The sequence below is a fragment of the Lynx canadensis genome, chromosome B2, assembly GCF_007474595.2.
Source record: "Lynx canadensis isolate LIC74 chromosome B2, mLynCan4.pri.v2, whole genome shotgun sequence".
NCBI classification, from domain to species: domain Eukaryota; kingdom Metazoa; phylum Chordata; class Mammalia; order Carnivora; family Felidae; genus Lynx; species Lynx canadensis.
In genome coordinates this window covers 119,485,077-119,511,635 of record NC_044307.1, presented here as the reverse complement: position 1 = coordinate 119,511,635, position 26,559 = coordinate 119,485,077, and the positions used below count along the sequence as shown (strand labels likewise).

Genomic DNA, 26,559 nt, shown 5'->3' with positions numbered 1-26,559 from the left:
TTGCATAGTAAAACTGATCTTTAGATACAACCCGATCTGGTCATGTTGGTTTCTTGATTAAAATGCCTCAGTGCTTCCCTTGCACATTACATGGCCAACAAGGATCTGCATGATTTGGTGCCTGCCTCCTTCTCTAGGCTTCTTTCTAGCCATTGCCCCTGGGTCACAGTGCTCCAGACATGGGAGGGAGATAATCCTCATAGCGTTCCAAACAATACTTGGCACAGAGGAGCACACAAGAAGAGTTAACTGCCATTACCATTCTTACCATTATCACCATGTCTATTTGTCCCTTTGCCTGTCTGTCCCTTTGTTCATTCTGTGCATTCCTCTACCATGCTCACCTCCTCCCTCAACCAGGCTGTTTGTGAACTTTTTTCCTTTTTCTTATTCAGAGAACTTTCTAACCAGTCACAGTCCCTGCCTCTCCTCAGACTAGTTAGGACCTCCTCAATCACCCCTCAGGGCACCTTGATCTTTTCCTTTGTGGCACTTTTCAACATTACACTTAAAATTTATTTGGGAGCTAAACTAGAGCATTGATTAGAAAAAAAGATATAGTGCCTAATATTAACTCAGCTGTATGGGTCAGACAAATACAGATTATAGTGTCCCCTCTCAAAACAACCATATCAAGTGTGGATAAGAATTAAAACAGAAAAGAAGTGGTGAATGTACTTCAGATAGTTACTATGCCACTCACCCTTAAAATAGCCTGATTAAATGTTAAATTCTGGGATATCATCAAAGTGGTGTTGGAATATGGAGGACTAATGGGTTAAAAATGGTAGGACTTGGGGTCGCCTGGGTGGCGCAGTCGGTTAAGCGTCCGACTTCAGCCAGGTCACGATCTCGCGGTCCGGGAGTTCGAGCCCCGCGTCAGGCTCTGGGCTGATGGCTCGGAGCCTGGAGCCTGTTTCCGATTCTGTGCCTCCCTCTCTCTCTGCCCCTCCCCCGTTCATGCTCTGTCTCCCTCTGTCCCAAAAATAAATAAGCGTTGAAAAAAAAATTAAAAAAAAAAATGGTAGGACTTGAGCAAGGCCTTGTATCAGGAATCATTTTGGTTTAATGGGAAAAAAGAAGGGCATTTCTGATAAACCACAAAATCAGGGTACCAGAAGAAATATGCTTTGTTTTCCAATGGAGGATAACTGTTAAATAAGTTTCCATGAAGCAGGAAAATGCCTCCATACTCATGGAGGCCTTCATAGCTTTACATTATGTCCAGGACAATACAGGCTTCAGTGTAACAATAATAACAGCAATAAAGGAGATGACTTTTTTTTTTAAGTAATATTTAAGGTCTTTATTTCTGTAGTAAAAATGTAACATAACGGTTTAGATAATGGCAAAACTAATATTTAAAAGTCTGCTTCAATTTTAATGGAGGCCCAGGAGAGGAAGGACTCTGCTGGGGGCACCAGCATATAAAGTCCAATTACAAGGATCTTATGAATGGAATGTAGTGTGTGAATAGACAGCTGGATAGTTCACAACAGACTTGCAAGTGACTTAATTTGGAATGAGCTACATTAACATGTTGAATTGGCATGCAGTATCTAGCCTTGATGGTTCCACTGTATGAAATAACAGCGCTACATCTAAGTTTTCAATGAATGTTTATCAAATGAATCAAGATGTAGTCATAAACCAGGTATATCTTTTAGACTTTTAATTCTTTTGGTAATTTTTAAAATTTTTAATAAGGTAGAGATACTTTTAGACTGTTCGCTATTTTAATGTCTTCATGTTCATATCAGATCATTTGTATTCAGTGAGAATTAAAGAATATTTTACTTTGTGGGTTAGGGCTAGGTGACTTTATATTTGTTCAATAAAACCAACTTACTCCGGCACTGACTGGCCCATTTTTATGTCCTGCAGAATCAGGCTCTTCCACATAGATGGTATAAAAAGCAGGTCTAGGGGTAAAATTGAAGCAGAGAAAGACATTATCAACTTGGAATAAACCTACGGGTTGGATTTGGCAAGTGCATAGGTTTAGAACTTGGTGGCGGTTTCCTTCCTTTTCTCTGGCCTCCTTGTCTTCATCCAGGCCCAGTCGTTCCACTTGGCCCAGAGGGGAGGTACTCCTAACAGGAAGTAAGACCTTCCTGGGCATGAGCGTTGGTCTGACTCACTTATGACAATCTCCCTTATTCTTTCTGCTAAGACCTCTCTTGGTGTGCCTCAGCCTTCTATAGTTCCCAGTCTCTGACTTTCCACCCACTCTTTGTTCTGCCATTTGAATTCTTTCTTTAGATGGCTGGTTTCTGAGGCACTGTTGACATGTTGCTCTCTTTCAGGATGTTCTGACTCAGGACTGTTGGCAGGGCCTTGCTCTGGCAACTCTAGCTCCATGAATCAATCCTCATAATGAAGTTTCAGACCCTTTCGCCATTCTGCCTCCAGTCTACATCAGGTTCTGTGTTACTTGCCTCTACTCCTGGTACTGGCTCTATCTCTATTGCCCCATAGTGCCAGTCACATTCTCAAGAGCAAAAACTCAACTCAACTGCTCTCAGGAATAATTCTTGAAAATTTCTTAAAAAAGAAAATGCCAAGTTTCTTTCAGAAGGGGCCATTTAAAGTAAAGAAATAACTGCATTTTATACTCGCAGATATCCCAGTGTGCCAGCACTTCTCTGATTCTAAGTAATACCTTTCAGCTTTGGGCAGGTCCAGCCATTTCAACAACGTAAAGATCCTTTCTTCATATGGGATACTTCTGAAAAGGAGAGAAAAAAATAATTTTCAAAAACTACTCAAATAAAAAAAATAACTCCACTATATTCCTACTCAGAAAGACAGTTAATATTTTCAGATGTCCATTTTGTGTTCATATACGATCACAATACTGAAGGGGATTCAGTATTACTCAATGGGATTCCTGTTTTCAATACTTATAGAGAGATATGTTTGTCTCAGTGTAAATTAAATATATATTGTTTTCCTTCTTTCTCATCCTTCCATCTTCCGATTTTCCCCCAACTGAAATAAAGACCATTAATTACTATCCATTCGGTTTATTTTTATTTCATTTATTTATACATTTGTGTATATTGGGAACCTATTTGTTCATTTTAAACAAAATTTATCAGTGGGAAAACCAAAGATGCTTTCCTTCCTAGAGATGACATTCTAGTGAAGACAAACCACAAACAATAGATCTGATACATAAATAAATTCTATTGTGTATCACAAGGTGACAAATGCTAGGGATAAAAGAAACACCAGAGCACAGTAAGGTGAGAATTCAGGGTGGGGGATGGTTTGGAATTTGAAATCTTAGTTTAATCAGGCTAAGACAATATTGAGAAAGTAATTTTCGAGCAACAGCCTGAAGAGGGTGACGGAGCAGGCTATGCAGATACATGGAGTGAGTTATCTCAGGCAGAGGGAACAGCCCACACAAAGGCCCTAAGAAGACAATTCTGGTGTGTTAAGGCCTACTCAGGAGGTCAGCACCAGGTGGAATAATGGGAGACAAGGTCTGAGACACAGTGGGGTGGTTGGGGTCATACCAATAGGACCCTGAAGGCTTTTACTGTGAGTGAAACAGGGAGCCATTAAAGTTTTTAGTGCAAAAGAACGTCGTAATTGGACTTGTTTTTTAAAGTTAACATTCTGGTTGGTAGATAGAGAATAGATGTTAGGAGACAAGAATAGAAGCAGGGAGATGGGGAAAGTGCAATAAGATAGGCAAAATAATACAGGCAAAAGATGATGGTTGCTCCAACCACAGCAGTAATGGTGGAAATAACAAAAGTTCATAGATGGGATATATTTTGAATTAGAGTCACAAGCATTTACTGACAGACCAGGTGAGCGATGTAAGAGAGAGGAATCAATGATAACTTCAAGATTTTTGACCCAGGGGCGCCCGGGTATCTCAGTCGGTTGGGCCGCTGACTACCGCTCAGGTCATGATCTCGCGGTCTGTGAGTTTAAGCCCCCCGTCAGGCTCTGTTCTGAATGCTCAGAGCCTGGAGCCTGCTTCAGATTCTGTGTCTCGCTCTCTCTCTCTGCCCCTTCCCTGCTTGCTCTCTGTCTCTGTCTCTCGCTCAAAAATAATAAACAATAAAAAAAATTAAAAAAAAAGATTTTTGACCCAAACAACTGGAAAAATAGAATTACTACCAAGGTTAGTAATCATGCCTGTGTAGGAGCAATCATATCTTCACGACTACCTGTTATAACTCATGTATATAGAAGGAAAGGAGCCATTGATAGCGACGTCTGATCCAGGCCAAAAGAAGCTACCAGTTTTTAAACCTTGATACGTTGCCGTCAGCCAGATCTATAAGAAGAGAAAACTTAAGGTAAGTGGAAGTCAAAAGAATAATCTGTTTGGGTAGAACTTGTAGAAATGGTGCCATTTTTTAGCAACTAAACAATATTAATTAACATTCACAAAATTTAATTACGTAGGGATCCACCCCAAAAGTCAAGAACATAGTAAGGTAGTAAGAAAGATCACTCTTTTTCAAATTGGTAAAACTGTATAGTTCCTCTTTTGCTTTTAAAGAAGTATAAAACAGAAAGGGGGGGAGGAAATTAACAGAAAACCCTTCTGAGAAACCTCTAGATTGTTATGTTTAGAATACTACATCCAAGTTTCAACAGAAGGCAAGTTAAGTGAACAATCATGAATACTTACATGATTTAAACTATAATTATAAATGGTGAAACACCTTCCCATTACTCCCCACACTTAGAAATTAGAAAGATCATGTAAAAGTGCAGAAAGGAAAGTGATCCACTATCACACTGAAAAATGGAGATTATTTCGATGCCACACGTAGATGCTACATACTGGTTGCCCTTGCCACCAAGCTGGATTGTTTTTCTCCTTTGATGAAAGTGAAAAATTCTTGTTGAGGTTTACATCATACATATTATTATCAATGATGCCATGGGATTCTGGATATAATCCCTAAAATGATAATTTCAAAAAAGATTTAAAATAATATATCAATCACTTTTAAATTAAAATATCATAAGATCTATAACTCATATCTTAGAAAGACGTCATATACTTTTCAATACAAAACCCCTGGGTCCAAACCTAAATACCAAATATATATACATGTATATGTATATATGCAGGTATAGGTGCAAGTGTAGGTATTGGTATGTGTAAGTGCAGATATAGGTACAGGTATGTATGTAGGTAGGTATAGGTAGGTGTAAGTGTAGATATAGGTACAGATATGTATGTAGATAGGTATAGGTATAGGTATAGGTAGGTGTAAGTGTAGGTATAGGTGTAAGTGTAAGTATAGGCATGGTTCCACCATGGTCTAGAGCAGTAAATGAATGATATTAGGCAGATGGCTTGTGCTAATGACATTAATATAACTCTTATGTGATTAATAACTGTTAATTAAAGTTTCTTATATTATAATAATGATCAGCCACTGGTTATACTGGCAATAATAGCAAGAAATGCACTACTTAGAAGCTTTTAAGTATCAAATATCTTGGCTAAAGGGGTTAAAGTGTTTTACCAGCACTTTAGAAGGGAGCCTGCCAAATTTCTCTCCATCTTCCCTTCCACTTATCCATCAGTCCAATCATTTTTTTCAATCCAATAACACATATTTATTCAATTATGCCACACATTTTATTGAATGCCTATGATATCCCATGCATTTGTAACTATTTCTAGATAGATTTTAGGGTCCTTATTTCAGAACATCACTATATGGATACATATACACATACACAGTAAATTAATAGCACTTATGTATAACACCTTATTCCTATATACATACATATGTGTTATATATAATGTGTGTATATTTATGTATATATGCACACATATAGTCAATTCTTTTTTTATTGAAGTATAGTTGACATACAGTGTTACAGCAGTTCCAGGTGTACAACACAGTGATTTGACACTTCTACACATTACACTATGCTCACCATGGTAAGTGTAGTTACCATCTGTCACCTTACAACATTATGACATAATTATTGACTATATTCCTTATGCTGTACTCTTCATCCCTGGGACTTATTTATTTTATAACTGGAAGTTTATACCTCTTAATACCTTTCATATATTTTGCGGATTCTCCCCAACTCCCTACCCTCTGGCAACTACCAGTTTGTTCTCTGTATTTATGATTTGTTTCTGTTATTTTGTTTTGTGCTTGTTTGTTCATTTGTTTTGGCTTTCAGATTCCACATATAAGTGAAATCATAGGGCATTTGTCTTTCTCTGTCTGACTTATTTCACTTAGCATAATACCCTCTAGGTCCCTCCATGTTGTCACATTGCAAGATATCATTCATTTTTACAGATGGTAATATGCCATATATAACTCATCTTCTTTATACATTCATCTATCAATGGACACTTAGGTTGCTTCTATATCTTGGCTATTGCAAATAATGCTCATTTTTATATGTCTTTTCATTTTCTTTGGGTAAATACCCAGTAGTGGAATTACTGTATCTTATAGAATTTTATTTTTAATTGTTTGAGGAACCTCCACATTGCTTTCCACAGTGGTTGTACCAATTCACATTCCTGCCAACAGTGCGTGAAGGTTCCTTTTTCTCCACATCCTTGCCCATACTTGTTATTTGTTGTCTTTTTCATACTATCCATCCTTATAGGTGTAAGGTGATATCTTATTGTGGTTTTATTTGCATTTCCCTAATGATTAGTAGTCAATTCTTGTTATCTGTGGTAATTATTTTCTATAAAGTTGCTACAAACACTGAATTAGTGAATACTGAACCATTGCTCCTAGGGAAAATAAGGTGCAAGCCTCTAGTCACAACACTTTTATCTGCTGATCAATACATAATCGTGTTTTTGTCTATTTCTGTTTAAAAATTATCATTTAATATATATTGTTGGTTCACTATAACTCATGCCTGAGTAAAGTTTATCTAACACACATATAATCAGTACACTGTGAAAACGTTTGTTTACTATATGAGAGTTAAAACAAGAAAGGCAGAGTGTCACCTTTTAGACCTCAACTGGGAATATGTGAGCTGGGCAACTCAAATATTTAGATAAAATCTGCAAATATATGTGTATATATATATATATATATGTATATATATAATACATATGTTATATATATTACATATATATTACACACATAATATATATATACATTACATACATTAGACATTGTTACTTAAGAGTTAAAATTTAAATAAATCATAGTTACTGTCCTACAGTAATAAAAGAGTAAATGCAAAGTGGTAAAGACATAATATCCTTTGGTAATAAAGTCTGAGGTAGAGGACTCCTTAAGATGTGTTGTAAATCTATAAATGTTAAAAAATTTAATTTGCCCTTGAGTTCATTTTGATCATTTCACTTACGTCTTATTACACATTAAGGAGAATTCACTTGGTTTATTTCCTTTATCTAAAGACATATAGCCAGCATGCATTTATTTATGAAACAGAAGTCTTTGTCAAATTAAATACAATGAAAAGATTAGGGAAAAAAGACATTTCCTACATCAAAGTGGCTGTCTTCACACATAACCTACAATTCCCAGCAGACTCAGAAAAGTGGAGGCAAATCAAAAGATCAGAGGAGAATGGTATTTCTCACATCCAAGAAGCTATCCTGGCCTGTCACACAGGTGAATTAGCCTATTGCAGGGACATTCATTCATACGTAAGACCTCAGAGCACTGGATGGCCTCACAATGAGATGCTACCTCCTAGCCTGAATGAAGCCACATGTGCTTCTGAAATGTGTGTGTGACATGGGACTCAGCCACTTCCTGTGTAAGCATGTCTGTCGTGGTCAGTTGCCTGTCTATGGCCTGTCAGTCTTGCCACTGGGCCAAACACTTACCGTGACAATAGTGTAATGATTTGGGAAGGTTTTGGTTGGATAGACAGCTCTCATGTATTTTGAATGAATTCCACATGTTTCTGCAACAAAACATAGTGAGAAATTAAGAAGTTGTTTTTTCCTGGTAAGTTTTTTTAAGTAAAAATCTAAACATAAAGTTTTTACAGAGAAATAAAAAGCTAACTAAAGAGTGGATTGAAGATGGAAAGAGGTTGAAATTCTTTTCTTTTTTATTTAATTTTTTATTTTTAAAAATTTACATACAAATTAGTTAGCATATAGTGCAACAATGATTTCAGGAGTAGATTCCTTAGTGCCCCTTACCCATTTAGCCTGTCTCCCCTCCCACAACCCCTCCAGCAACCCTCAGTTTGTTCTCCATATTTATGAGTCTCTTATGTTTTGTCCCCCTCCCTGGTTTTATATTATTTTTGTTTCCCTTCCTTTATGTTCATCTGTTTTGTCTCTTAAAGTCCTCATACGAGTGAAGTCATATGATTTTTGTCTTTCTCTGACTAATTTCACTTAGCATAATACCCTCCAGTTCCATCCACGTAATTGCAAATGGCAAGATTTCATTCTTTTTGATTGCCGAGTAATATTCCAGTGTGTGTGTGTGTGTGTGTGTGTGTGTGTGTGTGTGTGTGTGTGTATACCACATCTTCTTTATCCATTCATCCATCGATGGACATTTGGGCTCTTTCCATACTTCGGCTATTGTTGATAGTGCTGCTATAAACATGGGGTGCATGTGTCCCTTCGAAACAGCACACCTGTATCACTTGGATAAATGCCTAGTAGTGCAATTGCTGGGTCATAGGGTAGTTCTATTTTTAGTTGCTTGAGGAACCTCCATACTGTTTTCCAGAGTGGCTGCACCAGCTTGCATTCCCACCAACAATGCAAAAGAGATCCTCTTTCTCCGCATCCTCGCCAACATCCGTTGTTGCCTGAGTTGTTAATGTAGCCATTCTGACAGGTGTAAGGTGGTATCTCATTGTACTTTGATTTGTATTTCCCTGGTGATGAGTGATGTGGGGCATTTTTTCATGTGTTGGTTGGCCATCTGGATGTCTTCTTTGGATGTGTCTATTCATGTTTTTTGCCCATTTCTTCACTGGATTATTTGGGTTTTTGGGGTGTTTTTTGGGTGTTTGATAAGTTCTTTATAGATTTTGGATACTAACCCTTTATCTGATGTCATTTGCAAATATCTTCTCCCATTCTGTTGGTTGCCTTTTAGTTTTGCTGATTGTTTCCTTCACTGCGCAGAAGCTTTTTATTTTGATGAGGTCCCAGTAGTTCATTTTTGCTTTTGTTTCCCTTGCCTCCAGAGACGTGTTAGTAAGAAGTTGCTGAGGCCAAGATCAAAGAGGTTTTTGCCTGCTTTCTCCTTAAGGATTTTGATGACTCCCGGTCATACATTTAGGTCTTTCATCTGTTTTGAGTTTATTTTTGTGTATGGTGTAAGAAAGTGGTCCAGGTACATTCTTCTGCATGTCGCTGTCCAGTTTTCCCAGCACCACTTGCTGAAGAGACTGTCTTTATTCCATTGGATATTCTTTCCTGCTTTGTCAAAGAATAGTTGGCCGTATATTTGTGGGTCCATTTCTGGGTTCTCTATTCTGTTCCATTGATTTGAGTGTCTGCTCTTGTGCCAGTACCATACTGTCTTGATGATTACAGCTTTGTAGTATAGCTTGAAGTCTGGGATTGTGATGCCTCCTGCTTTGGTTTTCTTTTTCAAGATTGCTTTGGCTATTCGGGGTCTTTTCAGGTTCCATACAAATTTTAGAATTATTTGTTCTAGCTCTGTGAAGAATGCTGTCGTTACTTTGATAGGGATTGCATTGAATATGTAGACTGCATTGGGTAGTATCGATATTTTAACAATATTTGTTCTTCCTATCCAGGAGTATGGAATTTTTTCCATTTTTTTGTGTCTTCTTCAATTTCTTTCATAAGCTTTCTACAGTTTTCAGTGTATAGATTTTTCACCTCTTTGGTTAGATTTATTCCTAGGTATTTTATGGTTTTTTGTGCAACTGTAAATGGGATCGATTCCTTGATTTCAAAAAGGTTGAAATTCTGATGCCTACAATTCCTACATTCTAAGTAATGTCAGTTTTTAATAGAGAAGTGAAAGACTCTACAACATTTCTCTATAAAGGCCAGGTCATAAATGTTAGGCTTTGTAAGTCCATATGTTCCTTGTTATAGCAGCTGAATTCAGCTATTGAGGCCAAAAGCATCCATAGATGCTACACCAACAAATAAGCATGGCTGTCCTCCAATAAATCTTTATTTATGGACATTGAAATTTGAATTCCATGTAATTTGTACATATCACTAAATATTCTCTTCTTTATTTCTCAACCAGTTAATAATGTAAAACAATTCTTAGCATTTACTAGGCCACACAAAAATAGAGTGGGCCACATTTTGTCCATGAGCCACATCTTGGGGATCATTCAGCTTAGCATACCCCAAATTACACACTGCCACCAGCTTTGTATGTTTGTGTTGCTCCTCTCTTTCTGACTCAGGTCATTATGATGAGAATTTCTATATAACATTTTCATCCCAGCTAATAGTTCTTATGTGACAGCGTCCAATATAACAAAAGTCAACACAACTATCTAGGTAACTGAAAAGGAATTTGCCCTATATACGAGCATAAGCCTATGTCACGTAGTAACATTTATAAAATAAGTAGTAAAAATAAGTAGTAAATAACTTTACTACTTATTATTTTCAGTACAGTTTCCATTTGATCAGTGAAGTTTCCTGTGATCTGTTTTCCACAAAGTGCGGCATCACCTTTGCTTTCAAATGTTCTGCTGTTTTCGATCTGTGCAATAACGCCGCTCAAGGTCAGAACCACTCCAGCATTGCTATTTCCTCTCCAACAGTGAAGGATAAGAAATTTTCCATTTCAAAATACTGTCAACTCAAATTCTAAAAGAAAGCTTCACCATTATTGATTTTATTTAGGTTAAAACAAAAAGCAAAAATGATTGTTGTCCAGAAAGTTACAAAGTTTATAGTTGGAAACAATGAAAGTTTTCTCAAATAGGCTTGGAGTTGGTCCAATATGCAGTGTTTCCAATATGACCTAGGGATTATCTCCTTCAGAACCTTCTTGGGCTCCATATCAAATTTACTAAATAGGACTCTGGTAGGAATGGAGGGGTAAGTAGAATATGAAGAAAAGAGATCTGGAAAAAAAATCAACATTTGTGGCAAGCCACCCAAAGTGGTTCTGATGTACCTAAGTTTGAGGCCTGCCCTAGGATTTGATTTCTAAGTATAATTAAAGATTAAAATAACCTTTTTTTTTTCAGTCAATACTACCATAAGTCTCATACTTAACCAGAGAAAGACAACATTTATTATTTTTAAGAAGTCATACAATAAGAAAATAAAATGAGATCCAATTCGCTTATATAATTAAAAGAATTTAAGTAGGGGGGGGAAACATACAATAAACAGAAATATTAAAGTCAGTTTTTCTTTTCATTTCCTTCAAACATGGGTGATGTAATCAAATTCTTAAATGCCTAAAGCCATGGAGTATAAAATAAAACACAAACTAAGCTACCAGTAATGTAAAAACATGACATTAGTTGGGATGTCCCAAATAGGACACACCTGCGGACTATCCATGATTCATGCTACAATTTTGGATCACCTGCCTTTGAACAAGAGCTGTTGTAGAACAGCTCACAGAAAGCAAAATATTCTATAATTGTTTCTTCTAGAACTTAATAATCTAAATCATAAAAGAAGGAAGGATACACAAGAAACCAACAAGAGTAGATGCTTCTGCAGAGATAAAGCTAGAAAGATCTGGAAAGAGTTTTTTTGTTTGTTAGTTGGTTGTTGTTATTCTACTATATACATTTTAATATCATTTTTAAAAGTTTATCATTTGTGTATTTTACTCTTTAAAGAACTTTTTCAAAAAGGAAGTACCAACCCCCCAAAAATCTGGAAACATAAATAGAATAAACACATATCCTTAGAAACTATAAACTTGGGGCACCTGGGTGGCTCAGTCGGTTGAGTGTCCGACTTCGGCTCAGGTCATGATCTCACAGCTCAGTGAGTTCCAGCCCCGCGTTGGGCTCTGGTGCTGACAGCTCAGAGTCTGGAGCCTGCTTCGGATTCTATGTCTCCCTCTCTCTCCGCCCCTAACCCACTCTCATTCTGTCTCTGTCCCTCTCAAAAATAAATAAACATTAAAAAAATAAAAAAAAAAAGAAACTATAAACTCTAAGAAAGAGCAGAAAACTAAATGCGTAGTAGGTGAAACAGCTGACAGATACAGCAAAAACAGTACGAGGATGGAAGTGTATAGCAACAAACAGCTACATTAAAAAAGAAATTTTACATAAACAACCTAACTTTACAACTCAAAGAAGAAAAGGAACAAACTACATCCAAAGTTAGCTGAAGGAAGGAAACAATAAAGATTATAGCAGATATAAAGGAAACAAAGAGTAGAAAAATACTTGTAAAAGTCAAGAAAATTAAAGTTGGTTTTTTGAAAAGATAAAATTAACAAACCTTTAGCTAGATTACACCTCCTCCAGAGAAAAGTCTAGGATTAGAAGGCTTTACTGATGAATTCTCTCAAGTATTTAAAGACAAATTAATGCACGGGGCTCCTAGGTAGCTGTCAGTTAAGGGTCCAATTTCAGCTCAGGTCATGATCTCATGGTTCGTGAGTTTGAGTCCTTCATCAGGCTCTCTGCTATCAGCATAGAGCCCACTTCGGATCCTGTCTCCCTCTCTCTCTGCTTTTCCCCCTCACATGCTCTGTCTCTGTCTCTGTCTCTCTCAAAAATAAACATTCATATGAAACAAAGAAGAATCAATGGCGATCATTCTTAAACTCTTCCAAAAAACTGAAGAGAAGAAAACTGTGCCAAACTCATTTTATGAAGACAGCATTTATCCTGATACCAAAACCAAAGACACCACAAGAAAAGGAAACTACAGGACAATATCCCTGATGAACATAGATGAAAAAATCTTCAACAAAATACCAGGAAACTGGATTCAACAGTACATTAAAGGAATCACACACCATGACCAAGTGGGATTTATCCCTGGGATAAAAGATGGCTCAACATATGAAAATCAATTAATGTGATATACCACATTAATAAAATACAGGATAAAAATCACATGATCATCTAAATAGATGCAAAAAAGGCATCTGATAAAGTTCAATACTCTTTCATCATAAAGACTCTCAACATACTAGAAATGGAGGGAAATTACCTCAACATAGTAAAGGTCATGTATGGAAAGCCCACAACTAAGATTATACTCAACAATGAAAAACTGAGAGCTTTTCCAGTAAAATTAGGAACTAGGCAAGGACCCTTTCATATACCATAAACAATATCTAACTCAAAATGAACTAAAGACTCAAGAATCTTACAAGAAAAGAGGAGGAAAGATTTGTGATATTGGTTTTAGTAATGATCTCATGAATATGACACCAAAAACACAAGCAACTAAAGCAAAAATAAACTAATGGGACTGCATCAAACTAACAAGCTTCTGCATAGCAAAGGAAACCATCAACAGAAACAACATATGGAATGGAAGAAAATACTTACAAACCATATATGTGGTAAGGAGTTGACTTCTAAAATAGATAATAAATTCTTACAATTCAATAGAAAAAAAAAACCCTAATAACCCAATTAAAAAATAGGCTAAGGATTTGAATAGATACTTCTCTGAAGAAGACCTACAAATGACCAATACATACAAGATGATCAATGTCATTAAACATCAGGAAAATGCAAGTCAAAACCACAATGAGGTATCACTGCACACCTGTTAGGATGGCTATTATCAGAAACACAAAAGACATGTGTTAGTGAGGGTGTGGAGAAAGTGCAACCCTTGTGCACTGACAGTGAGAATAAAAAAGTTATACAACTATCATATGATCCAACAATCCTACTTCTGGATATTTATCCAAAATAATTGAAATCAAGTTCTTGAAGAGATATTAACACTCCCATGTTCAATGCAATACTATTCACAATAACCAAGATGTGGAAACAACCTAAATGTCCATCAATAGATAAATGGATTTTTAAGTGGTGTATATATGCAATGGAACTTGATTTGGCCTTAAAAAAATGAAACCATATAAAATGAATCTTGAGGACATTAAATGAAATAAGCCTGTTACAGAAAGACAAATACAAATAATTCCACTTATATGAGATCTAAAAGAGTCAAGGTCTTAAAACAAAGAATAGAATGGTGATTTCCAGGGTCTGTGTGGAGGAAAAAAATTGAGAGTTGCTAATCAATGGGTATAAAATTTCATTTACGCAAGATGAATAAATTCTAGAGATCTGCTATACAACATTGGGCCTATAGATAACAATATTTCATTATACACTTAAAAGTCTGTTAAGTGGTTATATCTCCTAAGTATTTTTACCACAATAAAATTAAAAAGAAGAAAGAAAGAGGAAGAGGGGGAGGAGGAAAAGGCAGCAGACAGCAAACGGCATCTGCTGTGGAGAAGTTAAGAATTCTATTGTTTGTGAAAGTAAACTTTGCTAACTAACTCTAATCTTCAAAAATCTACAAATGTTGCCTGCCAGATACACCTGTTACTACTAGTCTTAATCTATCCCCAATTTCCTACCTAACTTTCCAGGAAGCCTGACTTGTGGTGCAAGTCGAGTCACTTCCATCTCACCTGACAGTCTGCTGTTCTTGGGCCTGACCCTTTTTTTCTGTCCCCACCCACACTAAGACAAGATAATGACCTTGTCCTCTCACTAGAGTTGAGTCTGAGTCCTTTTAAGTCACCAATAAGACTCACTGTGCTGTGGTATTAGTTCATGCTCAGCTTCCCAGACCGCTGTCACCCAACTCAGGCAGCTTCTTGGGATACTGGAGATGGGGTTCTAGACTTCCTTAAAGTGATGTCTGTTGTCACACACCTCACCTCAAGCCTACTTTTCCCAGGAAGTCCTAATCCTAAGTCTCATTCACATCTATTCTTAATCAGGCCTCCTGGAAACTAACAGCCCATTTTGCCTTGGTAGACCTAGTTAGTGATGTCTACACATTAAAGAATCAAATTTGTCTGCATGACTTAAAAAATACATATTAAACTTTAAAAAGGGAACATTCTCAATGGCCCAATGTTTCATTGGTGTCATTTCCAACCCTGAGTGGGATGAGCAAATCAAATAATTCCCCTTCAGAAGGAGTTCGGTTCAGCCTGGTTAGCTAAATTCCCTTTTGGATACAGAATTGGATATCCCGATTGTCAAGGAAAATTCAGATGAGGAAATACAAACTGGGAAGTGTTAATCAACTTTCCAGGCCAAAGTAACTCAGCAGTTAAATGACAAATCCTGAATTTGAAGCTAATTCAGTCAGAGCCCCAAACTCTCAATGTCTTTGCTATAGTTCTGCCTCAGGGAATAAGAAAAAAGCTGAAGAGACAAAGTATCTTGTGTTGTAGGGGGAAGCAGTTCATCTCTCTAGAGTCATGGAATTTTAGAGCTGGAATTAACAGTAGAATTCCATAAAGTTAATCCTCTCATTTTACAAATGAAGAAACGAAGACCCAGATGAGGTAATTGACTTACTCAGGCTCATCAGCTCTTTTTTAATAATTTGGAGAAAAATAAAAACAGGATTCCAGTAAAATTGTGATAAACTTTGAGAACCTTAGAGGCAAAAGAAGGCCTAGTGGAAAGGGGAAGAAAGAAAGGAATTGTCAGGCAGTGAAGAATACAGACTCTGGAACCAACCCTCTGGTTCCAACCATGCTCTGATATACTTCTTCGCTCTGTATCCATAGGTACTTAATTTATCCTTATTAATAACTTTATAAAATTGTATGAAGGCCAAGTGTCCTAAAAAGAAGCGTCACATCCTGATAAAGATAATAACAGAAACAATAATTACAATCACAGCTTAAAACCATTCAGTGTGTACCACATATACATTCTCACAGTATTTGCATCAGGTAGGAAGTGACCATTTTACAACTGGAGAGAAAGAGCGCCAACAAGTGAGATAAGTTTGCCCAAGGTCTCACAGCTAATAAGCGGTGAAGCCAGGTTCCAGGCAGTTTCATTCCAGAACCAGAGAGAGATACTAGACTTTTTGCCTTCTGGAGCGTATGATGTGCTGACTCTGCTCTGCCATTCAGACTCCTTCAGGATCATGTCCTTGCTGGTCATATTCTTGTTGCTAAGACCCAGAACCCAAGTCTGACAAACACGACTTTTGAGACATTATATGTGAACAGATTTCCATAGGATGAAGTTATATTCAAATATGAAACGAATCATAAGAAACAAACAAAAAGATGAACATGCTTCAAAAAATATGAGGAGCCAAAAGTATGAAACTAGGTATCCTGAGTGGTGAAGTCCTCAGGATCTCCAGAGGTCCTGGGAGAAGACAAACTACTAATATGGAAGGTCAGGAAGAAAGGTGCACATCTACAGGATGGCTAACTAGGTGTCCTCATCGTTTGTGTGCCTGTGGTTGTGAAAGACTTACTCAGTTTATGAATATTAGGTAGGAGAGTATCCCAGGTCTGCAAATATTCAGCTCTAAATCCATCCATGGAAAACAAAATAACTGGTGGCAATTCAAATCTGAAAGTGGAAAACAGAATTAGTACATGTTTTTATTGTAAAAGAAAAACAAAAACAAAGACGTCTGTACTACTTACAATTCTCTAAATTAGAAAATCCTTAGAAAGCACATTAAGACAATTATCATGTTTTTTTTCTTTCCCTTTTTAAAGATTTATTTTTTGATGTTATTTGTTTTGAGAAAGAGAGAGAGCATGAGTGGGGGAGGGATGGAAAGAGAGGGAGAGAGAGAAAATCCTAAGTAGGATCCGCACTGATGATGATGTTGACTTAATTCTCACATGAAATCTTCTGAACTTGGCATTATTATTGTTATTATTATTATTACTACTACTACAACTTTAAATTTTTTAATGTTTATTTTTTGAAAGAGACAGAGAGATAGAGAGAGAGACAGAGGCAGAGACAGAGACGGAACGCGAGTGAGGGAGGGAGACAGAGAATCCCAAGCAGGCTCCAGGCTCTGAGCTGTCAGCACACAGCCTGATGCAGGGCTCAAACCCACAAAGTGTGAGATCATGACCTGAGCCAAAGTTGGACGCTTAACTGACTGAGTCACTCAGGTGCCCCTCTACTATAATTTTATAGATGAAGTTCAGAGAAGTGACTAGTGCAGAGTCTCAGGGGCAAGACCAGGAGTCAAACTCAAGTATCCTTTTTATTCTAAATTCTTGGCTCTTCCTCCTGGATGCTGCTGAACTGGGCAACTGGATCTGAGGACTGGGGTAAACCAAAGTGGCATGGTACAAAAACAGACATTATCCACACACATTTTTTATATATAAAATAATGCTATCTAAAAATGACTGCACTAACTCTTCCTATAGCCAGGTATTCCTTTTTTCTTCTACCTCATCATCTTCCTCCCACTGCTTGGGCCAGAATGAAGTAGGGGACGGGCATAAGGGGCCACTGGAGAAGAAATCCATCCTGACTGGGACATGATGTGGGCATGTTTCCAGGATTGGGAAAAGTCCAGTAGCAGCCACCACAAATGTGTGGAGGAGATGCATAGGAGGGGTCAGCGAGGGCTTCTACCTCACATGTTCATCACGCATGTACACATAACGAGTCCTCCTCATCCTTCAAGGTCTACCTTTCCTTGTGAGGCCTTCCATGGGCAAACTTCTTCCCCTTCCCTCAGTAAGTATAAATTCAAGGTACCGGGATGTGAATAGAGAAGAGTTCTGGCTGGAGTAATTCAGATCTAAATTCCAGTCCTGATCATAGGACCTTGGGAATGTCAGTATGTAATAGCTCAACAAATCTTTTTAAGTCATTGTTGTAAGACATGAATATAAAAAAATTAATTTAAAAATGCTTTGTAGACAAAACTCTGAGTTTGAAGTCAGAAGAATCCTCATCGTTTCTTAACTTTATTGTTTTGAAATATAAATATAGTGGAGGAAATTCCACCCTGTGTCTCAACTACATTCCATGTGCCATCTGTTAAAGGAGAGTAAAAACTGCCCTTATTCTCACCCTTCTGGACACTGAGACGGCTGGGCTGTGCCACACTCTTCTTTCACCCATGGGGTTTCTCCTAAAAAAATGTAAGATCAAAATCTTTAGACAACTACACCATAAAAAAAAGAACAAATGTTCAATGACCTTGATCTTTCCAAACTACTTAGTTCATGTTATTCCAATGACTTAATTCTACCGGAACATGTTAAGTGTTATTCCACGTGGTGAAAAGGTCAGTGTGTCCAGATATTTGCACAGATCGAACATCAAGAAGCTCATCTTTACCAAGAAAAACAAAGGAGATTCATTTAACTGGAAAGGGACAATTAGAAAAAATGAGTTTAACAAAGACAGATATACCATCTAAAGAAAGGAGGAAAGAAATCATGGTGGGGGGGGTGGGCAGAAGCAGCCAATGAGAGTAACTGATATCAACTGGGAAAACCTGAACAAAGATCTTAACTAAAAAAAATTTGGCTTCATAAATGTTTCTGTTTATAGAACATTCCAGCTGATTAATGAAGTAGAAATGATAGTGCATAAATGTCATCACTTGCACCCCTTGATGGATATACGCAAGATCATCAATGGCTAACATCCCAGAAAAGGTGACAAGCAGTCAAGATGTGCCTCTTGATGGAAGTAATACCAACATCTACGGAGTATACTTGCAAAATAAAAAAATAAATAAATAGCACCTGAATCTGAACAGTCATCTGATTCTGATTGTAACTACCAATTTTCAGGAAATGAGATGACAAACTCCTTAAGTTACAGGGGATGCAGTCTACAAAGCTCAGACTGGAAAACTGTAGAACAAGTGGCCCTTTTACTCCAACATGTAAATTGCAAGGGGAAAAAAAGAAAGAGAACCTACTTTTAAAGGACTTGAAATACATCAGCCACTTGTAATGTATGGAATCTATTTGGATCCTACTTCAGACAATCTTTTTAAAAATGTTATGAAACAAGCAGAAAAATCAGAACAGTGGATATTTGATGACAACAAACAACAATTGATATTTTTAGATCTATTAATGGTATTATAATTTTGTTAAATACTTACATTTTTTAGATATGTCCTGAAAATATTTACAGATGAATATTAACTCTAGGATTTACTTAGAAATAATCTAAAATTTAGGGAGAAAAGCTGGGGTGAATAAAATTACATTTTTTTTAAGAAAAACAAAATCCAAAACTTGAAGATAAGCAAAAGGAGGACTGATCACTAAACTTCATTTTAATATCATTCTGGGAATTATCTAAAATGGACGTTATCGGGGCGCCTGGGTGGCGCAGTCGGTTAGACGTCCGACTTCAGCCAGGTCACGATCTCGTGGTCCGTGAGTTCGAGCCCCGCGTCAGGCTCTGGGCTGATGGCTCGGAGCCTGGAGCCTGTTTCCGATTCTGTGTCTCCCTCTCTCTCTGCCCCTCCCCCGTTCATGCTCTGTCTCTCTCTGTCCCAAAAATAAATAAACGTTGAAAAAAAAAAATTAAAATGGACGTTATCTAATCAAATGGATTATCTAATTACCTAGGAATGTATACCTTTATTTAGCTTATTCTTTACCATTTATTTTACTTCATAGTAACAATAGCAGTTAATTGGTAGAAAAGTGATAGCAACACAACTGATTCTTGTCTGATAGCGAAGAAATTTTCCTGTAGAAATGCAAATCATTTCTATCCCACCAAAAGTTACAGTACTTTTTACCTCATCCTAACATTCTTTCCATACTATATATACTTAGTCTCTTTCATTCTCTTTAAGCCAACTGAACATTCCAGTTGGTTATCTCATGAATGAGCTAATTACTCTTTGACATGTTCACGTTACATTTATATGAGAGTTGTGTTTTTATCTTTTGAAAATTATACTTTGTCAAGATGAGTCAAGACTGGCCATTAGTTGATAATTGCTGGGGCTAGGTGCTGGACCATACTATTCTCTTCTGTACATATGTTAGAAGTTTATCATAAAATCTTTAAAATTCTAAACTTAAAATGTAAGAGTAACTGGCTGGTTTCTTCCAAAATTATTCAAATGCCTTCAAGCTACTGCTTAAAGATTTAATTTTGGCAAAAATCATGTAACCTCTTTAAACAAAATGTTGAATCCTTACAGTAAGAACACATTTACATTTATTTTGAAAAATAAGCTGAAATGATGAAATTAACTCCATCAAAGTGCCCAATTAGTGGTGGTAGTAAACTTCTACACTGCTAAACAATTATTTTTGTATCTATTAAGTTTGAACAATATTGTGCAAGGAATTCAGCAGGAAATTTTACCATATGACCTGAGGATCAGTCTTGAGATAAAAAGTTAAAAGTTATATATTTGGGGTAAAAACTGGGAAAATATAGAGGTCAGAGGCAGTGTGGTCAGTGAACTTATAGAAATAAGCAAGAAAGAAATTATGCTTGCCTTCGTGAATGTAGCAGAATTTTTAATGATACAATACTAAATGTCAAGCAATAATTATTTGAAAAAGAAGTTACCATTTCAGGCTTTTATTTTTCTTTTTTGATAGCTCTTTTCAGTTAGTTTTCAATTACATTTTGTAATAAAAACTTATTCATCCATTAGTACAAAACCTATTTTCTACTAAGAGATGACAGTTAATGTTTCTTCTATAACATCTTCCTCCTATTCCTCTTATTGGGTGTGGCATTATGAAAAAAAAGGTTGAGGGGCGCCTGGGTGGCGTAGTCGGTTAAGCGTCCCACTTCAGCCAGGTCACGATCTCGAGGTCCGTGAGTTCGAGCCCCGCGTCAGGCTCTGGGCTGATGGCTCGGAGCCTGGAGCCTGTTTCCGATTCTGTGTCTCCCTCTCTCTCTGCCCCTCCCCGTTCATGCTCTGTCTCTCTCTGTCCCAAAATAAATAAATAAATAAACGTTGAAAAAAAATTAAAAAAAAAAAAAAAGGTTGATAGCTTGAAGCAATTTTGTTGCTGTGTGTTTATGCTCATTTTTCATAAATTTCATTAGGTGTTCAGAGGGATTGGTAATTAAAAAAAAATCTACAGTATCTCACTTAGAGCTGGAATCAGGAGTTGAACCTGTATCCTAATCAGGCTCTGCATTAACTCTCTCACGGTCCTTAATCAGTAATTTAACCAGTCAGGACACAGCTGTTTCAACAGTAACATTGGTTTCAGACTGATACACAAGCCAGATAATCTCTTTCCTCATGTTTTAACTTTAGGATCTGCCATCTGGTGTCTCAAACCACAAGTATTTCTATCATAGTCATTGGACTAGAGAAACCTTGCCTTACCAAGAAATACAGAACTTTCATCTTTCTCTTCTTTTCTGTATTCCCTATGTTATGAGCTCCCTCTCTCTACAGCACACAAGCTGCATTTCTTCCCACGGTAAACACACTGACCATTTCTTCTACGTGGAGTAGCTCAAGATTCTCTGACTCGTTTTCGTTTATGCAGCCTAGACCAGTCAGCTCTGGGGTCACTGAACCCGCGGAGGCAAATAGTTCAATCTCCTCTGCTTACCTTGACAGACACTGTTATAGTCAGCACAGCAGTCTTTCCTCTGCAGACAATCATCTGAACAAGAGCAGAGGCTGGAATCTAGTCTGGTCTCCCCACAACGAAATCTATTGCATGTCCATATTCGAGCTGTAAAATCACACAGTTCGGTTGCCAGCATTTAACTTCTTGTAAGTATCCAATATCAAACACGAATTCCATGCGTTTATCCCTGTATTACTGGGCAGTCAAAGTCTTGGCTTATCGCACTAATAAATGAGAATATGTAAGACAAACAAGGGGCTATCCACCACTTTTCTTCATTTGGCACGGGTGCAGTCTTTCAAGCAGCAGCTCTGATCCACCTAGCAGGTACACCTCTGAGTTTGGAGAAACTCTGAACACTGGCTCTGTCCCCACCCAAAAGTAGGAGTTCCCAACAGCGATGAACCGTTATGCCTGAGTGATTGTTGCCACCCAAGAGCAGTTTTGTCTAAGGACAGGCAGCAAGGAAGAGGCAGTGACAACAGAAGTAGCAGGAACACCGTCAGGTGGGTAAGGATGTAGGGAGGTCAGGGCACCTCGCAGCTGAGGGTGACAGAACTGGTGGATGAGCCTCCGCCATGCCCTTGCTATTCTCCCAGGCTGTGTACTCAGTTATGACATCAGTGTAAATAAACATCTGTGCTAAAAACAGCAAGAGGCTGCACCGCTGTTGTTTCCTAGTGCCACCTGCCAGGAGTCAGTGTCTAAAATCAACATCAGCCCTGTGCGGAGACAAATGCATTGAACAGGTAACTGCTGTGTGCTTCCATTGTGCACAAAGTTCTTCATTGCCCTTCACTTATTATTTACTTAGAAAATACTGGGAAAGATTTAGTAAAGGGAATACACATCTTATCTACAGTATGTTATCCCTTCCCTCTTGTCCTTTTCAGAAAGCGTAATGTAAGGAGTTCTGTTATTCTAGTCTTACTCTCCTTGAATCACTAGCACCCCCGTACACACATGCCGTCGCTGGTTTCTTAAAAAATTAAACATTGTGAATGGTCTCTTCTCCCCAGAGAATAGTGTTTTTCAAGTTGCGTTCTGTGGAGCACTGGCATCAGAATCACCAAGAATCACCAGCTTTCCAAGTGAATCTTATGCATCCTAAAATCTGAGAGCCACTGCCAATGAAACTAAATAAGATGATTAACTTGAGTCATAGTGAAACTCCATTGTGACATCTGTACTCCATGCAACATACACAGCATCTTGTCTGCTAGAGACTAGTACTCCTCAACCTCAATCAAATCAAGTGTGGACTCTATGTTTAGTACTGTAAAGGGGGGGATGGTAATCATAGATCCCATACACAAGCTGTTATGAGTTAAATAATGTCCCCACAAAATGTTGGAGTCCTAGCCCCCAATGTCATGAATGTGACCTTGCTTAGAAAAAGATCTCTGTAGACACTCAAGTTAAAATGAGGTCCTTAGTGTGGGCCCTATCCAGTGCGACTGGTATTTTTATAAAAAGGGGAAAGTTGGACATGAACTCACACACACAAGGAAGACTGCGAAGACACAAGAGGACTCTCCGTGAAGACGGAGGCAGAGTTTGGGGTTACGCTATCACAAACCAACAACTGCCAGTGACTGCCAGCAACCCACCAGCTAGGAGAGGGGCAAGGGACAGATTCTCCCTCATAGCCCTTAGAAAGAACCAACCTTCAAAACAGCTATATCCTGGCTTTCTAGCCTCTGGGACTGTGAGAAAATGAATTTCTGTGGGTTAAGTCTCCCCCTCCCCAGTTTCTGTGTTATGGCAGCCCTAGAAAACTAATACACATCGGACGTGCATTCGTGAAAGCATAACCAACATGTTACAATGAACTTATCCTCAGAGTCCATACTTGATTTCACACAGGTGTCTTCAAAATCCCAGCAACAGTCACCCCGCTGTTTACATTCCATATCACACCGGCAGCTCTCCAGTCCTCTGAATGAAGAATCAAAGCATTTCTTCCTGCAACTTCCTGCAGAGTGGAGGAAATGAGAAAACCAGTGCTTAGGAGTTATCCGGTATCTCAGAGCTGGATGAAGCACACAGAAGAGGTACCTAGTGCAGACCTGTGACCTCTGTAGGTCAAACAGGTATTTTGTTATTGCGCTGTATGATTCATCAGTGCAAAGTGATAAATAATAAGCAATTTTTCCCTAGGACTCCAGAGAGGTCCCAGACTCAGAAATACCAGGCACCATTAGGTGAAGGTAGGGGGGACAGGCAGAGGCTAAATGTAGTGGAATTGGGTGAAAGTCTGGAGCCGGAACAGCAACTATCCACCCCACTCTGTCTTCACATTGAAGGCTCATAATCTGGAGAAATTTAGGAAAAGTAGCTTTCCTCACAGAGGCAGACACAGAGGATAGCTACGAGGAGAAAAGAGGAACACGCCATATTCACAAACGTGAACAGATGGTTACCAGACATTTGAGGATAGCAAGATAATATCCAACATAAAAACATAGACCAAAACAAATAAGAAGAAAAAGAAAGAAAGAAAGAAAGAAAGAAAGAAAGAAAGAGAGAGAGAAAGAAAGAAAAGGAAAAAGAAAAGCTTGATTGAAAAGGAAACAATGCAAGGAACGGAAGAGTTAAACACAAATATACACATGCACAGCTAATGGTGAGATCCTGTGAAGAGACAACATTGTATCCATGAAATAAGAAAGAAAGCTATAATTTAAAAAAGAGAAATAACATCCTGGGAGTAAAAACATGAGAGATAAAAACATAAGAGCGGTAATGAAAGATTCAGTAGAGGGGTTGTGGTAGGCAGAATCATGGTTCCCAACATGATTTGTTCCCCTAATCCCCAAGACTGAATATGCTATGCTGTTTTACACAGCAAAGAGACATTGCAGATGTAATTAAGGCTATTACTTAGTTGACCTTAAAACAGGAATGTGGTACCTAAAAGTGAAAACAAAGAAAGTGGAGATGATATTATTAAAGAATTCACATTATAAAATTCACCAGAACTGAAAAGCTTAAATTAGTACATCAACATTTCGCAGGGCAAAACTCACACCAAGAGGTCAACAGGAATAAAGTGATCTTGAAAGCTCACGGAGAAAAATCATAAGCAATCTGTAAAAGATCACAAGTCAGAATGGTATCAAATTTCTTAAAAGCAATACTGGAACCTAGAAGATAGGAAAGCAATGTCTTCATTTTTTTTAAAGGAAAATTATGTTCATCTCAAAATTCAGTATCTAGCCAAACCATTAAGTGTTAAGTTAGGGTGATGAAGATATCTTTATATAGGTAAGAACTCAAGTTAAATCTCATATGCATCCTATTTTAGGAAACTACTAAAGATGTTCTTTAGCAAAATGAGGAAGTAACACAAAGAGATCCAAAAACTATGAGATCCAACACAATGGAGAGTCTAGGGAAATAACAACCATAGGTATATGAGAGCAAACAAAGAGAGCAAACTAAGAGAGCAAACAACACAGATCAGAGCAGCAGGACAGAGGAACAAAAATTAAAATAAAAGATATCACTCTATACCTAACTTTACACTGCCAAAAATGAGAGAGCCAGAGAATGCCAAGAGTTGGTGGGGATACATGGTAAGACAGAGTAGGCTGTAGCGGCCATTCTAGGAAGCAATCTGGGGCTACTCAACTGAGTTAAAATACAAACCCTAATTATGAGGGAGCTTGGGGCAAGCTGAAGGCAAAATATAGGTTGGTACACACACACACACCCAGGTGGAACATGTGTGATATTCCTCGGACACTCCTGGCTACCCAAGAACAAAGGAAAGGGGTTTAAGTGCTTGCCATGGTAATACGGGAAATTAAAGCAAATGAAAAATTAAATTCCTTTACTGCCTACAGCCCATTGACAAGTCCTTGAGACAGGCAGAGTGACCTCCCTCTAGGAGCTCAGCTGTTGGATAACGCTTTGCTAGGGGCAAAAAGGAATCTCGGCATAACGTTATCCCAACCTTGAGGATCCCGTAAGTCTGCTTCCTTTATCCCAACTGCCCCAAGATATATGCTGGCAATCATACTCCAAGCTTATGGCCCCCCGATATACATCTAAAGGGTCTCATGACTGAGGTTTTATTAAATAGTAATAAATGGCATTTCCCTAGTAACAGCTAGCCCCTCAAGGTCCTGGAAACCCTGCTTCCAAAATTCCTTAGAGACTTACTCTATCCTTGACCCTCTCCCAATCTGAGGGTATGTAATGAGTTACTGGTCAGGACCCCAGTGAAGTTCTTCCTGCCCATGGGTCCTATCCCCATGCTTTAATAAAATCACCTTTTTGCACCAAAGACATCTTCAAGAATTCTTTCTTGGCCATCAGCTCCAGACCCCACAAACCCTCCATCACCCCAAAATTTCATCACTAAGACCCAGGAATTCTATCCCTGGTAGATGATGAAGCAATCTCACACAAATCCATAAGGAACCTGCAGGATATATGTGGTGTAAAGGAACTAAAGTCAGTCAGGCACCGGGGGGAGGGCATAGGTTAAATAGTACATTAGATACATGCTAAAGAGTATTAAGTAGTAAGTAGATAGATGCATAAGAATAGATGCATGATAACAATGTAGATCGATCTTAAGAAACATCCAGTGAAAAAGTAACCAAAAAAGTGTTATACCATTTATATAAAAGGCCTTTACATTTTTATATTCACTCACCTGCTTTGAAACATTTTCTGCACATGGTTTCTAGGAAACAACAATCACCTGGCTTTCCTCCCACATTCCTGACAAATTCTTCCTAGGCTTCATCTGTGGGTTTTTTCCCCCACTGCATGTTCCCAATTCTGTAAGGTTAGTGTGTTCCGGTCACATTGCTTTAAGTCCCACGTATGATGCTGATAACCGCCTCACTGTATGTCCATCTAGAACTTCCCTTCAAAAGACAGCCTCATATATCCAACTGCCTTCGTGGTTTTTCCTCTTGGACATCTAGTAGATATTTCAAATTTAACATGTCCAAAAACGAGCTCCCGATTATACTCCCCAAACCAGCTTCTTCTACAGTGTTTCCCATCTCAGTTAGGGAATTTCTGT

General features: G+C 38.0%; 1 protein-coding gene across 3 annotated transcripts in view; it reads right to left on the bottom strand.

The window, feature by feature from the left end:
- Nucleotides 1-26,559, bottom strand: part of ENPP3 (ectonucleotide pyrophosphatase/phosphodiesterase 3) — a 75,831-nt gene that overhangs the window by 42,573 nt on the left and 6,699 nt on the right. For 2 of the 3 annotated variants that reach the window (XM_030316363.2, XM_030316360.2), the window contains exons 3-11: nt 23,368-23,490; nt 21,495-21,620; nt 17,995-18,055; nt 16,415-16,512; nt 7,844-7,923; nt 4,817-4,936; nt 4,191-4,300; nt 2,663-2,728; nt 1,850-1,922 (exon numbers count right to left, since the gene is read on the bottom strand). In XM_030316363.2, the coding sequence (XP_030172223.1) occupies nt 1,850-1,922; nt 2,663-2,728; nt 4,191-4,300; nt 4,817-4,936; nt 7,844-7,923; nt 16,415-16,512; nt 17,995-18,055; nt 21,495-21,620; nt 23,368-23,490 (857 nt within the window). Of the gene's footprint in view, nt 1-1,849; nt 1,923-2,662; nt 2,729-4,190; nt 4,301-4,816; nt 4,937-7,843; nt 7,924-16,414; nt 16,513-17,994; nt 18,056-21,494; nt 21,621-23,367; nt 23,491-26,559 lie in introns of those variants that run through there. The other variant, XM_030316362.1, reaches the window with a different exon arrangement.